We start from the raw sequence: 13,854 nt of genomic DNA, 5'->3' as shown, positions 1-13,854 counted from the left end.
TCTAGAACTGGACAGAAATCCAACATTTAAAAAATTAGAAAGTTTGGCACAAAGTCTCATAATAAGGGTTTCCCCGTGCAACGTTTCAAGTAAACTGTAAATGTGGCCAGAAGTTTGTCTGTAATGTTTTTGTGCGAACAAAAAATATGGTTTGAAGAAGCGGTGATTCAAGAGAAAAATATTCTTACAATATTCTGCAAAGCTTGTCAATAGGCACAAATATTACACGAAGCACAAGTTTTTATCACAAGTAAATACAAATGTTCCTCAAAAAAACGACATCAGAGAATCTAAAAAAAACACAATTAAACAATCATATTCAATTAAAAGTTCAAGCAACCTAGAAGATGTAAAACGATCATAGGAATTCCGTTAAAGGAGAAATTTGTAAACTAGTTATTGAGAAGTGCTAATTCACTTTTTACTAGCCAGTCTTTAAAATCATAAACTTCATTTGCTACAGAATGGTTATTTTGATATCTGTAACACATTTATTTTTTTATTTTCAAACCTTTATTCTCGACGATTCTTTTTTCCGGTTGCCTTAACGCACCGTAACACATGATGGCGCTAGAGAGACACGCGATAAAGTCGATTAAAACGAGAACGAAGATGGACAACTCCATGAAAACGAGGTCAGGTGTCTGCAATTGACATGAACTTGGGTAAATTCTAACAAGTGCAATAACATATAGGATGGCACAATAGCAGGCAACTATATCCGTAGATTTTTTGTAGTTGTTTGGATTTAAATTAAATAACATTAGCTAAGTTGTTAATGCTGTCTTTTACTTAAAATATTTTTATTTTTTATTTGAATGCAGAAATAAACAAGTTTTACTCGGTATAGTCACATATGTTAAATTAAAAGGCATTTTACTATTGTGAAACCCAGCGAAATATCGTCAAATTGAAATACTTTTAGTTTCCATATATACCCATAGCAAAGAAAACAGAACTATCAATAACAAAACTCAAAATTATGATAAATAGGGACACTTCAACTTCTTCGTGTTGTAACAACACTTTTAAAATATGCAAAAACAAAACTCTTGTATTCCCCTCTAGGGACTGTCCCTACCGTCATCATCTTGTGGTAAATGCCTGCGTAGAGTAACGTCACTACTCCAGAAGCAGCACTTATCAATGTTGCGGCGGTCGATAACGCCAAGTGGTATTTCATCTACAAAACAAACACTTGAAACTAAATAAAACCATAAGGTGCATTGACCTATCTCGTATTACCTCACACCGTTGGTTGCCAAAGCGAGGTCCGCAAGGCATTTTTAAGGGAATAAAAAATTTTTTTTTTTTTTCAGAATAAAAAATATGATTTTCCAAACCCAACATTACCATATAGTTCTATTTGAGTTACTTTTACTAAGTTTATTTTTAATTTTACATCGTTATTTATACAACCTTTTCTATTTTCGCTAGAGGGGCCGCGAAACATTAGGCCTACTAAAAATGAAACATTAGGCCTACTAAAATACTAAAAATGCAAGGGCTCGGCCTTGTAAAGTTTGGGTAAATGTTCACTTAATTTTAGAAGTGTTTAACTTAAACATGACATAAAGTGTTGTTTTACCATCGTTTTATCTGCTTCTGTTCTTTGCAAGATTCCAGTAACTCCGGATGCAATCACCTTAAAATAACTGTCAGGTTTCACTAATAAAAATAACCTAACCTACTTATTTATAATTTTCAGGCGGCCTGTAGCGCCCTGAATCTATATTGATTGGTTGCTTTCTTTCTTGGTATCTCAAAACCAAAAAGTTTACTAAATAGCTCACAGGTATCATTTGGATAATGTTTAAAACTACATAGCTTTGTCGATTGTGCTGTGCTGTAGTAAATTGAAACATCGCTTTTATACTTTTACCAAAAGTTACTAAGCTATATTTTGCAAAGAGCAACATTTTCGCGAAAATAATTTAATACAATAGTTGCCTGACAACATGACGGGTAGTATCTTGCTACATTACTCGGTCGAGTCAGGCAAACAAGTAACTCATAATACGAGTAAATACTCACCCAAACTCCGCAGTAAACCACCTCGCCTCTGTCTGCGACGCGCCAAAATTCAAATCTGTGCGCGGTTTTTGATTGGATGAAAGCGCTTAAGGCAAATGACGAAACCATTGTGACGAAACCAAAAACGACTTGGACGACCTAAAATACGGATTTTATCAGGTTAGAAATACAGAAAAAGCAGTGGAAGATATAAGCGACTTATGCATTAGTATAAAACAGTAACTAACTTTAAAATGGTACGGTTTTGGAGTTAAATCATATCATTTATATTGTAAACTGTTCATTTTTAGTTTTTTTTAGTTTGTTCATTAAAACGACTGTTTTAGTGGCGGCAACAATTTGGAGCAAACATGTGTTTTTTCATTGTTGTAGACAAGTCATTTAGAATTACTTGTCCCAGCAAAGTTTTAAGTCACCTAACTGAACTGAGTTTTTTTAGAACATTTTTTTATAAAATCATGTTAAAAATGAAAACATTTGATTTCAACCGAAGTCATTTGTTTCAATGACTTGTCCTACTTAAAACTTTTGCTTAAAGATCTAAATCAAATAATTATACTTTAAGACTTACTTAGGTCAAGTCAAGTCATTTGAAAAATAAATGACTTAAGTGCACTTGAGTCAAGTCATTGACTAAAGTCACTACAAAGCTATATTTTGTACAACCGAGTATAGCAAACATAGTGCAAAAATATAGTATATGTTTAAACACCAAGCTGGAAAAAGACAAATATCCAAAACAAATATAAACCCGGATCCAAATTTAATCTTAAACACTAGACCGGATTTAAGGCCGGATATTATAAATCGTAAACCAATATTTCATTGAAATGTTCCAAGTTCGTTCCATTGATTTACTTCTTGTGACTTTCTATAGTTTAAAACTTCTCTAAACTTTTAAATATTGAGTTACCCGGCTTAGCAGTTTTTAGTTACAAAAGTGGATTCCTTACAATTATATAGCTAAAGTTGTGTTCGTGTACTTTGACTAACTTTATGGAACGCAAAATTTTTCAACTTTCATTGGTAATTTCCTAAGGCGCATTTATGTAGTTGCAGAACAACCTACCCAACAATAATATAAAATGTAGCCTACTGACGTATTCAATACTCACGCACTCGCGCATTCAGGTACGCACGCACGCACGCACGCACTTGCGCACCAGTGCCCATACAAAGTTATTTATACTGTAAAAGGGCGACAAGTTTTAAATCAAATCTTTACGAACCGCAGAGAAGTAGATAAGTTCCTTGCTTCGCTGCATTTCTCCATCATTAGTGTTACCTCCCTTCATTGGCATATTCTTTGTTCTATTCTGTATTTACTGCACTAAAAATATCACTGTGTTACGACAACGCTTTATTGCGAGATAGGTTTTATTTCCTTGAATCTTGGCACTTTTTTGTTTTATTTAGTTTAAAATTACAGACATAGCGCATTGATATTTTTCTGACAATTAAAATATGTCGCCCCAAGCTATATCCCAGCTAATACTTAGCTTGTTGATATTAAACTAACGGGCGCTTACTGTAAAGATTACTTTTAGAAACTCCAATTCAAGTGAAAATCACTATAGGCTTCTTTAAGCAGGCCCACTTTAAAACATAAATACTTTTATAAGATTTAAACAAAATACTGCAGTTAATGGCAGCATTATAAATTCTGGAAATAAAATTAACTAAAACACTTCATTTGAAACGTATGTTATAAGCCTCGTCTAAACTAAATACGTTATTTTACTAAATAAGCCTACAACCTCGTCTAGTTATGCACAACTAAAACGGTTTGTTGCACAAGTCTAGCTTCGGAGCGCTATTGTTTCAGATTTCTTTGTAATCAGGCTTACAGAAGGTCTCAGGAAACGTAGGGTGAATCAGATTACGGCGACAATCCGAATCCGTCGCACATCGGTTCTACAAAGCACAGGCAACATTTTGCACACGATCGTGTTTACACGAAATTATAAACATGCGCTAATTGAAAGTTTACACGAAAACACGACTAAACGTTTGTTTGTATTGCACTGCAAATGTTAACTCAAGTAAACGTAAACAAAATCAGAAAAAAAGAGAACGCTTTAGGCCGGAATATTTATTTTCTGCTTTATATTTTAGATTTTTTCACATTATTCTCGTATAACAATTTGTTTTATTTCAATGTTAACCAATTAATGGACGTTGTGGTAAAAACATTTTCTATGTTTGTGGTGTGTATGTTTTACACAATATGCTTACTAATGTGAAAATACTTTAAAGCAAAATATAGAATTTTACTTCGAGTTTATTTAGGGGTTCTTGGTGAACAGTTTAGAACTGCTAACTTTCAATACGATTTTTCTCATACTTGAGTTTAGGGTCTTACCCTCTGTTAGGTTTAACTTACAAAAATGACGTCACAAAATTACGTCATGAAACAAGTAATTATCGCATTTTTGTAGATACGGGGCGGTGCTACAACTAACATTATCGATGGATTGTTCAACAATTTCCAAGTAATGTTTGCACTGGGTTATACAGTTTTACGCTCTTTCGCAAAGATCATTGTCACAGTAGCCCACGTTGGTATGACTCATTAATATAAATAAATCTTTCTATTTTGTGCCATTGTCAAGTTTTGCAATGTCAAATCATTATTAATGTGACTTTACGATAACTTGGGGACGTTTTGCGTCTTGTATTGCGGCGCTACTCAGATGTTCTTTTACCTCAGTTCATTTTAGTAAACCAAACACATTTAGACGTGACGTCACAGAGTTAAATCTTAAAGTGTTAAAATAGGCAAAAATCTAGTTATGGTGTAGCGCACGGCTATTTACCGACTAAAAGATTTTGTGTTTATTGTACAATTTACGCTGTAACGGCTTATGCCCCAGATTTATTGTCTACTCGCACCAAAGTGTAAATGCTAAATGTGCTGTTCCGCGATTATCTCGGCGGTCAGCAGTTCGATTGTCTGTGGCTACTTAGGCCGCTGTCCGCTTGTAAATGGAGACCTCTTCTCAGTTAACGTGTTGTGCGGTTGACAGCGCTGTGCTGTTCACAGCGCTGTGTTGTTAACAGTGTTGATTGTCCGCCTTCTATAGTTTCAACTGGGTGTTCGCTTATCAGATAATACAATTAATAATCACCAGAAGCATTGTGGTTGGCAAACGAGTTATACGCATGCAACCTTCAAGCAACCTTAAAGCGACAGTCAGAAATATCAACTAAACTAATCTCGTGCCCCACAAAGGGAACATGGTCACGTTACCCCTGGATCCGCCCCTGGTCAGTAGAAACTAGACTGACTTTGGTTGACAATAAAACATTTTCATTTCCAGGTTACGAAGTATCGCACGACGCCTTTGGGCTAGCCGTTTTTTTCAAAATAGGCCTAAACATACGAGAAACATAAAAGGGATTCGCCCCGACCCTAATTTTGGGGGGATTTACGCAGTTAAAATGGGTAAAATCTAGTTAGGGGGATATTGATACGTTTCCCCCCTAGATCCGCCCCTGGTCGATAGAAACTAGCCTGACTTATAAAACAATAAAACATTTTTTTATGATATCACCGCAATCTAAACGTAATAAGCAGCCCTAACGCCCTGCAGTGTTAACGTAATTTGCTTCACGCACGAGTAGTTCCACATGAACACAAAATATTTTGAAGTTAGTTTTAAAAATGTTGGAAGAAACTCGAAGAAGATTTAAGCAGTTTGACAGCATTCGGGGTAACTTATAATTTAAAAGACATTTAACAAACAAAGCACTTGTTCGAGTAATTAGCTATACCAAAAACATGGGAGTTATATAACTTGGGTTAGGGTGCTACTGCTGGTTTAAGTTTCTGGTTGGTCAGGTATTAATAAATTTACTTCAAAAAGCTAGTCATTTTTGTGATAATTGTATAAAATTTTTAGCCCATAAATGTGTGAAATGGGGCATAGTTATTTATCTAAGTTAATCAAGGTAGTATATACCATTTTGTTAAACTTTAAGAAAATATACAAGCGGTGGTCAACAAAAGGACCCCTACTAAGTACTATGTGTTACTCCACTGTAAAATGTACATTTACTGTGCAATGTATGCAATACAAAGTGCATCGAAAAATCATAAAGTGTACTATTTTGACGTTTGTTGCAGCCAGTCAGCCGGATTTTTTCGGCTGTGCACCCGCGAGATCATGTCAAAATCTGCCATACTTTCTAGACTGGGTATTTATGATTCAATTTTAATGTATATATTACAGGTAAGACATCCAACTTTCCATTTTGGGACGTTATTGTTCTGACAGCTGCAGACGATGCTCAGAAACATGCTTTCCAACTACAACTACAAACTAAGCTTGCAAATGGTGAACTACCAACTTGTGCAGAGTACATTGTTGTTGCTGATCCACCTGGATATAAAATAGGTAAGAACTTTATATTTAAGTAATGTTCACAGGTTAACTTAACCAGCTTAGTGATTTATACTGTCTTAACTAAAGTAAAGATAGAGTGACCACTGTGGAATTAAATTTTTTAAGAAACTATGTTGTGAATTTTATGCTGTGTAAAAATCATATTTTGATTTATTTTTTCAGTTCAACTTTTATTAAAATATCTTTTTGCGTTTTTTTATAAATGAAATATTTTGGTACTTTGTTGTTTCCAGCTTTACTACCAGGTATTTTGCATAGTGAACGTATTACATACCAAGTAATTTTATTAACCACAATTTCATATTTTTAAAAAGGGCTTTTTTTAAAAATGTACATCAGTAACCTAAACAATTAAACGTTGTAGGAATATAAAAACCCATAATTATAAGTAGGTTACATTTTGAGCATTTTGAATATCTCTTTATTCATTTTCAACATGTTCTAAATAATTATATTTATCAGCTATTGTGTTTAACCACCAACTTCACCACACCACACATTGTACATTGCACTCATGTTTATTTTTCTTGCTTCTAGGTAATGGTGGTTCAACTTTGGTTGTGCTCGAGGAGCTGAAAAATAAATTTGGAGATTGTTTTACATCCAAGAAGATAATTATAATCCACGCTGGGGGTTTTAGTCAACGATTACCAATTGCAAGTGTACTGGGAAAAGTAAGTTTAAACATTTGTAAACCTGTGCTGACGAGTCAGTTAAAAATATCCCTAGTTAGACTCAAGAGTCTGACTCTGGTTAAAAAATAAACCCAAGTCCTAATCTGACCAAATGCGCGGCGAGCACCAAATCCGGCTCCGACTCTATAACCTGTATTTCACTCATTTACGTAACTAAAATAGGGTTGATATGCAGCAATCCACTTAGAGGGACGAATCCCTATTCGGTTGAGCCTGCAATGGCTTTCGGTGTGCTCCACTTATACGGGTGTCATTTATTTCTCTATCCACAAAACGTAGGTAAAAATGGTTCAGTTTTCCACCAGTACAATATACAGTTTACTGCCTTATCAGTTTTGAAACTTGGTACTGCTCATGTGCATGACGGACTCAGGACTCTGCAAGTCGTGTGAAGTCCAACTCCAGCAAACTAAACCGACTTCGTTGAGTCCCGAGTCTTAAGTCTGCAGCCCTGCTTTAAACCTTTGTTAGAGTTTCTGCTAATTAATTCTTTAGCAAAATTTGTTGTAACAGTAAGTGTTTTAATTGTAATATACATTTTAAACCTTCTAAATCTATAAAGTATTTTTGTTAGATATCAAACGTTTACAATCCACTGTTGATTTTATTAAAGAAATAGATGCTAACTGCTGTTTTACACACATATATTAAAATTATATAACTATCCTTTTGGTAGAACTCAATAGGTAACAATGCACTGACACAACTGTCTTATATCCAGGTATTTACAGCATTTCCGACGCGTGAGCCGATATTTCAAATGCTCGAGGTTAAACTTGCCTCTTACATTGACTTTCCTTCAAAAATGGCCAACGGTGGAATTTTTGTTTGTTGTTCTGACACCTTGGAAGTATATTGTGATATGGGAATGGATTGGAAGTTCAAAGACTCTGGTGAGTGTTTACAAAATGGCATAAAATTGTTTTAAACAAATGAACATTGGTTTATGTTCAAATTCAACTGTTCGAAAGTGTTGATAATTTATCCAATTTTCTTAGTTTTAACTGTACGTATTGAGTTTTTAGCTTTAACTAAGTTATTTCACTACGATAAATCACATATAATTGTGTGATTAAATCAATAACTGATGCAAAAACCAGCATTTATTTATATTTTTACTGTAATTATTTTGTAAAAACAGTTATTTCTTTCCTTGTAATTTGTGTATTTAGTTTACTCTCTTATTTAAACACCAGTGTAATAAATCACAGCTAGTTTTTGTATTCTTAGAGTATTTTTTGATAGATTTGCTTTTATTTTCAGGAATCACCGGATTAGGCCACCCATCTTCCATAGAAATTGGCACAACACATGGGGTTTATATCCTAGAAGAAAGCAAGGTTGAAGACTCACTCCTGGTTAAATGCAAGAAGTTTCTGCACAAACCCACAGCAGAATGCATGCATAGCACCGACAACTGTGTGCAAACCATTGATGGAAAGGAACATGTGATCACTGACAGTGCTTTTTACATGGCACCCAATGTTTGTGAGGTTCTGTTGGACTTCTACAAACAGAAAAAGCCGATCACATGCGAAATCGATGCGTATGGAGATTTTTTGCAGGTAATTAAATTTTTTGATTTGGTTATATTAAATTACACAATATAAATTTTATTAACTTTGCGATTGCCCAATTGAAATAATTATACACTGCTATAAAGTAAAAAAATGTTCAATTTTTAAACACTAGCTTTAATTTTACTTATATTACTATTACTATTTACAACCTAAAAGTCTTCCATAACTTAATCAGTTTAGGTCTAAGCTAAGGTCAAAATATTTGATCATGGTATGAAATTATTTGGTTTTATGGTTTATTAGGACGATGCCCTTGGTGTCGGAAACGTATTCCACAAAAGATACACTTTTCGAAAACTAAAAAAATTTTCCGCCTGATTTTTCGATGCTTAGGCGTGCAGATAAATTCATGTAGGTGTTTAAACTGTTCTAAATTATTATTATTTGTATATTTTTTTATAAATAAATATTTGAGCTTGGTGAGACCTTGCACTATTAGAAAAACAGTGATGTAACTTGCAATAAAATTTCACCAAGCTACCGAATGCATTTATATAGGCCGATGTTCTTAAACTTTTTCGCAGCAACCCAAGTTCTAAGTTTAGGTATAGCAGGTAAGCTTTGGCGACTCAAATATTTCACTAAACTACTAACAAAAGATAAGACAAATAGCATAAAAAAGTTTGAGTTCAATTAAAAGAGCAATGTTTTTCTATTGCTCCTGCAATTCTGTCAATATTTCAAAAATCTTGCTCAAACCCAATCTTAATTTGTCTGACGATGTGAACTACTGCAGTCGGCGCCCCAACCTAAGCTAACGGCAACCCGATTTTGAGTCCGCGACCAATGGGTTGAGAATCAGTGATGAAGCCGCTTTTGACCTTTTCATAAAACATGTGTTTTTTGTGTTTTTATCTGATTACAGCTTCAAATAAAGCTTGCTAACCGAACTTACAATATAAGCTTGCTGAACCAACAATGCATTAAAAATCGATACTTATTATTTGGGTTAAATGTTCGCCCGTCTTATGCGTAATATTTTGTCTAATAAATTTTTTAACCAATCGTTAAAAAGTGAAAACATTAAAATTACCGACGCGCGATATTTGGAAAATATTTAGAGGTCTGATACTAAATCTTTTCATTGTTATTGTCAAATAATTGTTAAAAAAATCTACCAACATAGATTTATTTTAACAGTTATTTGACAATAACAATAAAAGATCAACCTTTTTCAAAACAATAGGCGCTTGGAAGTGAGTCAAGCAACTCGTACATTTCCAACACAATCAACGTCGTCCAACAAACCGACTCACTCCTACAAATAAGACGCCTCGTGTACCACCAACTACGGGGAACCCCCTTGCACGTGGTCGTCCTGGCGCCGGGCCAGCAACCTGTGACGTCACACTTCTTCCACTTCGGAACCACGGCCGAGTACCTTGACCTTTTGACCTCTGACGCTCGCCTCTCACGACTGACCGGTTGTGACGTCATGGCCTACTGTTGCGGATTGCCGTTTAAGTTCAAGGGGAACTCCCCCGAAGGTGGTGGTGACGTCAGGGACAAGGTCGTGCTAGCACCACCGCGTGTCATGGGCTGCGTTGTTCTGGCGAAGGTGGAAGTAGGTCAAAGGTCAGTTGTCGAGTACAGCTTTCTGAGCGAGTACGTTCACATCGGTTCGTGCTGCATTGTGAGCGGATGCCATTTGCCCGCATCAGCCGTTGTGCCTGCAAACACACTCCTACACACCGTTGCTATTGGTAACAAGGGTGACGGGGATGGCAAGGTCGAATATGTGACCTTGGCGTTCGGCGTCGCGGACAGTTTAAAGTACAGCTGCGCAGACCCGGATAAATTGCCTTATTTTGGCCGCACTCTCGGCGATATTTTCACCGACCCGGATAAATTGTTCCCCGAGTGCTCGGGAAAAGTAAGTTTGTGGAACGCCCGGTTATTCCCCGCATACGAGAGCCGGCAGATGTCGTCATCAAATGCTTGCGTCACTTTGGAGCGAATTGCTCGCGGTGAAAAGGACACGTCATCACTAGCAGGTCGATATTCGATGGCCGATCTGCTGAAAGTGAAAAGAGTCGATGAGATGATTGGGTTCAGATCTGATTTAATGAAGAAAATCGAGGCTTCCAGGTTTGAACAAAGCGCTTTAAGCTCTCTGCACAAAGTTTAGGATTGTTGAACAATTTTCTTCAAATATCAACACGATAATATGTTTATGCAGATTTTTTTATAATTTTATGTCTTCATTACTAATTGATATATCATAATAGATGTCTGTTTTGTTTTTCTTCAAATTTCCCAATTTTTTGTCTTCAGTCGTGATTACAATTGCCCAACTGATCTTCAAAAAGTGCTTGATTCCTTTCGAATACAATCATAACTTCAAATAGGTGCACTTATGCATGTATGACCCACTTTTTCACATTATTCGTGTTTTTTGTACTCGCACATTACTCCTTATTATCACACATAAAAAGCTAATTTTCTGTAGCTATAAAAACATGTATCACCTAATGATTTTCATCAATTTTTGTAAAGTTTATTATTAGTGTATAGCGCATATTTCTTTATGTCCACATTGTCAAACAGATGTAATAAAAATCCAACATTCCATCTTAATGGTTTCTTTTCATCTTAATTGTATTTTACCTTATAACATAACTGTCGATTAATTATACAAAATCCAGTGTTTACCAAACATTTCAAAATAAATATTTCTTCTTATTTGAACATCCTTTAACATGTTGGAAATGATTAAAGATTTATTCGAAACGTGTAAAAAGTTGGCTACTTCTATATAGACTTTTGTATTCCTGCTATGCTTTTAGAAAACGACAAGACAATTAGGTGAATGCTGATATAAGTTTTTCAAAGCATAGTGTGCATTGGATGTCTCGTATGTTCGCTTACCTGCCTACGATGAATAGTATGACTAGTTTGTTTCCTAAAAAATAAATAAGACAATTTGGTGGCGCATTTGGATCTTTCAAGGCACGCAGTTTGTTATTCACTGATATAATCCCTAAAACTAAAGTAAAATCCGACCACGTTAAAAAAAAAACAATATACAATATCACAATCACTGAAATTTCAACCAAAGTTTTTCGAGTAATATTTTCCTTATGTAACGTCGCTAGATGGCACAAAAGAGTTGAACCTGCAACAAAGATTTTTTAGGTTTTTGCTTCAGCAGTCAAAAGAAAATTTTTCTGTTTCTAAACATTTTAACAATATTTTACTTTGTACATAAAACAAGCAACGTCAAACCTGTGTAGGGTCGAGGTTGTTTCACGCAAACATGCCTTACAGTCTGGTCCAGGCTTTTTAAACCATTGAGAAAGCAGTCAACTATTTGCTTATGTTTACCGGTTTAAGCGTGTATGTATATTTATAATATTAGACACTGTAATATTATAGAGAGCAGAATAAAAATAACTGTCTTTGGAACATTAAATCGTGCCGCAATCAATAAAGGGAATTCCTACTGATTACAGGCCTTACTCCCTACCCTCACATTTAACCCAAGCTGCGTAAAAAAATCGCTACAACAACCGACAATTTTAAGCTTATACACAATAACATTATTGTAGTTTAAATTTGTTTGTGTGCCCTTTCCTAAAATAGGCATGTCCTTACTTGAAATTCAGTTAAATTATAATTCTGGTCCATTTTTAGGAGGTCGTTCAGTGTTTTTTGCCAAGTTTGTTTTTCTTACAATTCCGGCGTATTCGTTTTGCCCGAAATGTGTGGCTTTATAGTATTTTATGAATAAAAAAAAGCGGATAGTGTGTCAAGTTTATCAAAGTAATTTTGTAAACCTTACTTGACTCACTTTTGAAAACCTGATTAAATAAATCTCATTAAATAACCTACAAGTTGGATTTCCTGTATGTGAAATCGTGAATGCTGTGTTGCGATTTTTTAGTTTACAGAGGGTAACATTTTACCAATATTTTTTCTCATGGACATTTTTCAAAATTATCTCTATAGATCATACAAGTATTGATGGATAAGGTTGTGAAGCTATTTTGCAACGCCCATTGTGGTTCGAATTTTCCGTCGCCTAATTTGGAAGCAAAGTTTGTGGAAAGTTGAATTCGTGGTTTCCTGTTTTCGAAAAATGTTTTTTGGGGAGTAGGTTTGTAGACCATCAATTTTTCGCTGTGGATTCACGCAGTGAATGGTGGTACACATTTCGGTAGTGATTTGGTATTGAGAAAATGTTTTCTAAAGTTCGTGCTTTGTGGTTTGAACTATTTCGTTGCCTTTTTTGGATAAAAACAGGTTTGCTGAAAGTTACGTTCTTTGTGCTATATTTTCCCTTATATTCTAGTTTTCAGGAATGATTTGCCCATTCAGTTGGGCAATCCTCATTTCAGCGTCTATGTCACTAAAACTTTCAACCAAATTGAGCCTAGTTTTGCGCCCGACAAACATTCCACTTAGTATTTATTAATAAACGTATATTTGTATCATCTTAAAAATATCCCGCGGGCCGGAGTATGATTGGATCTGTCCAGCGGACCGTAGCTTCATGACCCTTGTTCGGTATTATTACTGAGTTCTCACATCGCCCAGTGTATTATAAAACTTTGGGCACATCTTTCGTTTTAGGTTTATTGGTATTAAATCATTTTAAGGCCGTTCTCCAAACAAGTATAGTCAAAAATGAAAAATTATTTTCGATGCCCGTGCTATGATATTTGGTTTCCTGGCGATAAATATTTGCTAAGAGTTGAATTCTTAGTACTTTTTTTACAATACTATTCTGTTTTTTCCGAAGGGTTTGCCTCCCTTTTGGATGTAAGTCACATCCTAAGAATTTAACTTATTGTTCAGTTTTCCACAGAAGTAGTCGAAAATGAAAAAATATTTTCAAACTTCGACCGTTTTCTCTTTCAAAAGTGCTTACTTAAGAGTTTTTATTGACACTCAGCAACTACCATGAATCATCGTTTAAATCTCTTTTGTCACGACAATTACGGGCAAATATTTTCCCCACCTATAGTTTGATCTTAGATGAGTAAACGGGAAGATCGTTAGTGAGATTGTTCAGGAGAAAACTCTGCTTGTAATTCACCTACGATTTATCTGAGGGTGATTTTTCAGGTTTAGCGCTAATTAACACCGATGGATTGCTATACTCAGCATCAAATTTGCCGAAACAACAAAAAACACAGT

The 13,854-nt window shown here is 35.1% G+C and overlaps 1 protein-coding gene across 1 annotated transcript; it reads left to right on the top strand.

Moving 5' to 3' along the window:
• Positions 1-5,678: 5,678 nt before the first annotated feature.
• Positions 5,679-10,945, top strand: LOC146166451 (fucose-1-phosphate guanylyltransferase-like). Its single transcript, XM_083389105.1, has 6 exons — positions 5,679-5,747; positions 6,267-6,431; positions 6,978-7,114; positions 7,857-8,028; positions 8,399-8,700; positions 9,902-10,945. The coding sequence occupies exons 1-6, from the start codon at positions 5,699-5,701 to the stop codon at positions 10,841-10,843; spliced, it is 1,767 nt and encodes a 588-aa protein (XP_083245231.1). The 5' UTR covers positions 5,679-5,698; the 3' UTR covers positions 10,844-10,945.
• Positions 10,946-13,854: the final 2,909 nt, after the last annotated feature.

This window comes from Ascidiella aspersa, chromosome 1, assembly GCF_963924565.1.
Source record: "Ascidiella aspersa chromosome 1, kaAscAspe10.2, whole genome shotgun sequence".
In the NCBI taxonomy this organism is placed as follows: domain Eukaryota; kingdom Metazoa; phylum Chordata; class Ascidiacea; order Phlebobranchia; family Ascidiidae; genus Ascidiella; species Ascidiella aspersa.
This window is presented reverse-complemented; position numbering and strand designations above follow the sequence as displayed.

Excerpts from the sequence above, each read along its gene's own strand:
- LOC146166451 (XM_083389105.1), top strand. The coding sequence starts at position 5,699 with ATGTTGGAAGAAACTCGAAGAAGATTTAAGCAGTTTGACAGCATTCGG. Across the intron at positions 5,748-6,266 it reads GCAGTTTGACAGCATTCGGG|GTAAGACATCCAACTTTCCA; the intron begins GTAACTTATAAT and ends TATATATTACAG. Across the intron at positions 7,115-7,856 it reads TTGCAAGTGTACTGGGAAAA|GTATTTACAGCATTTCCGAC; the intron begins GTAAGTTTAAAC and ends TCTTATATCCAG.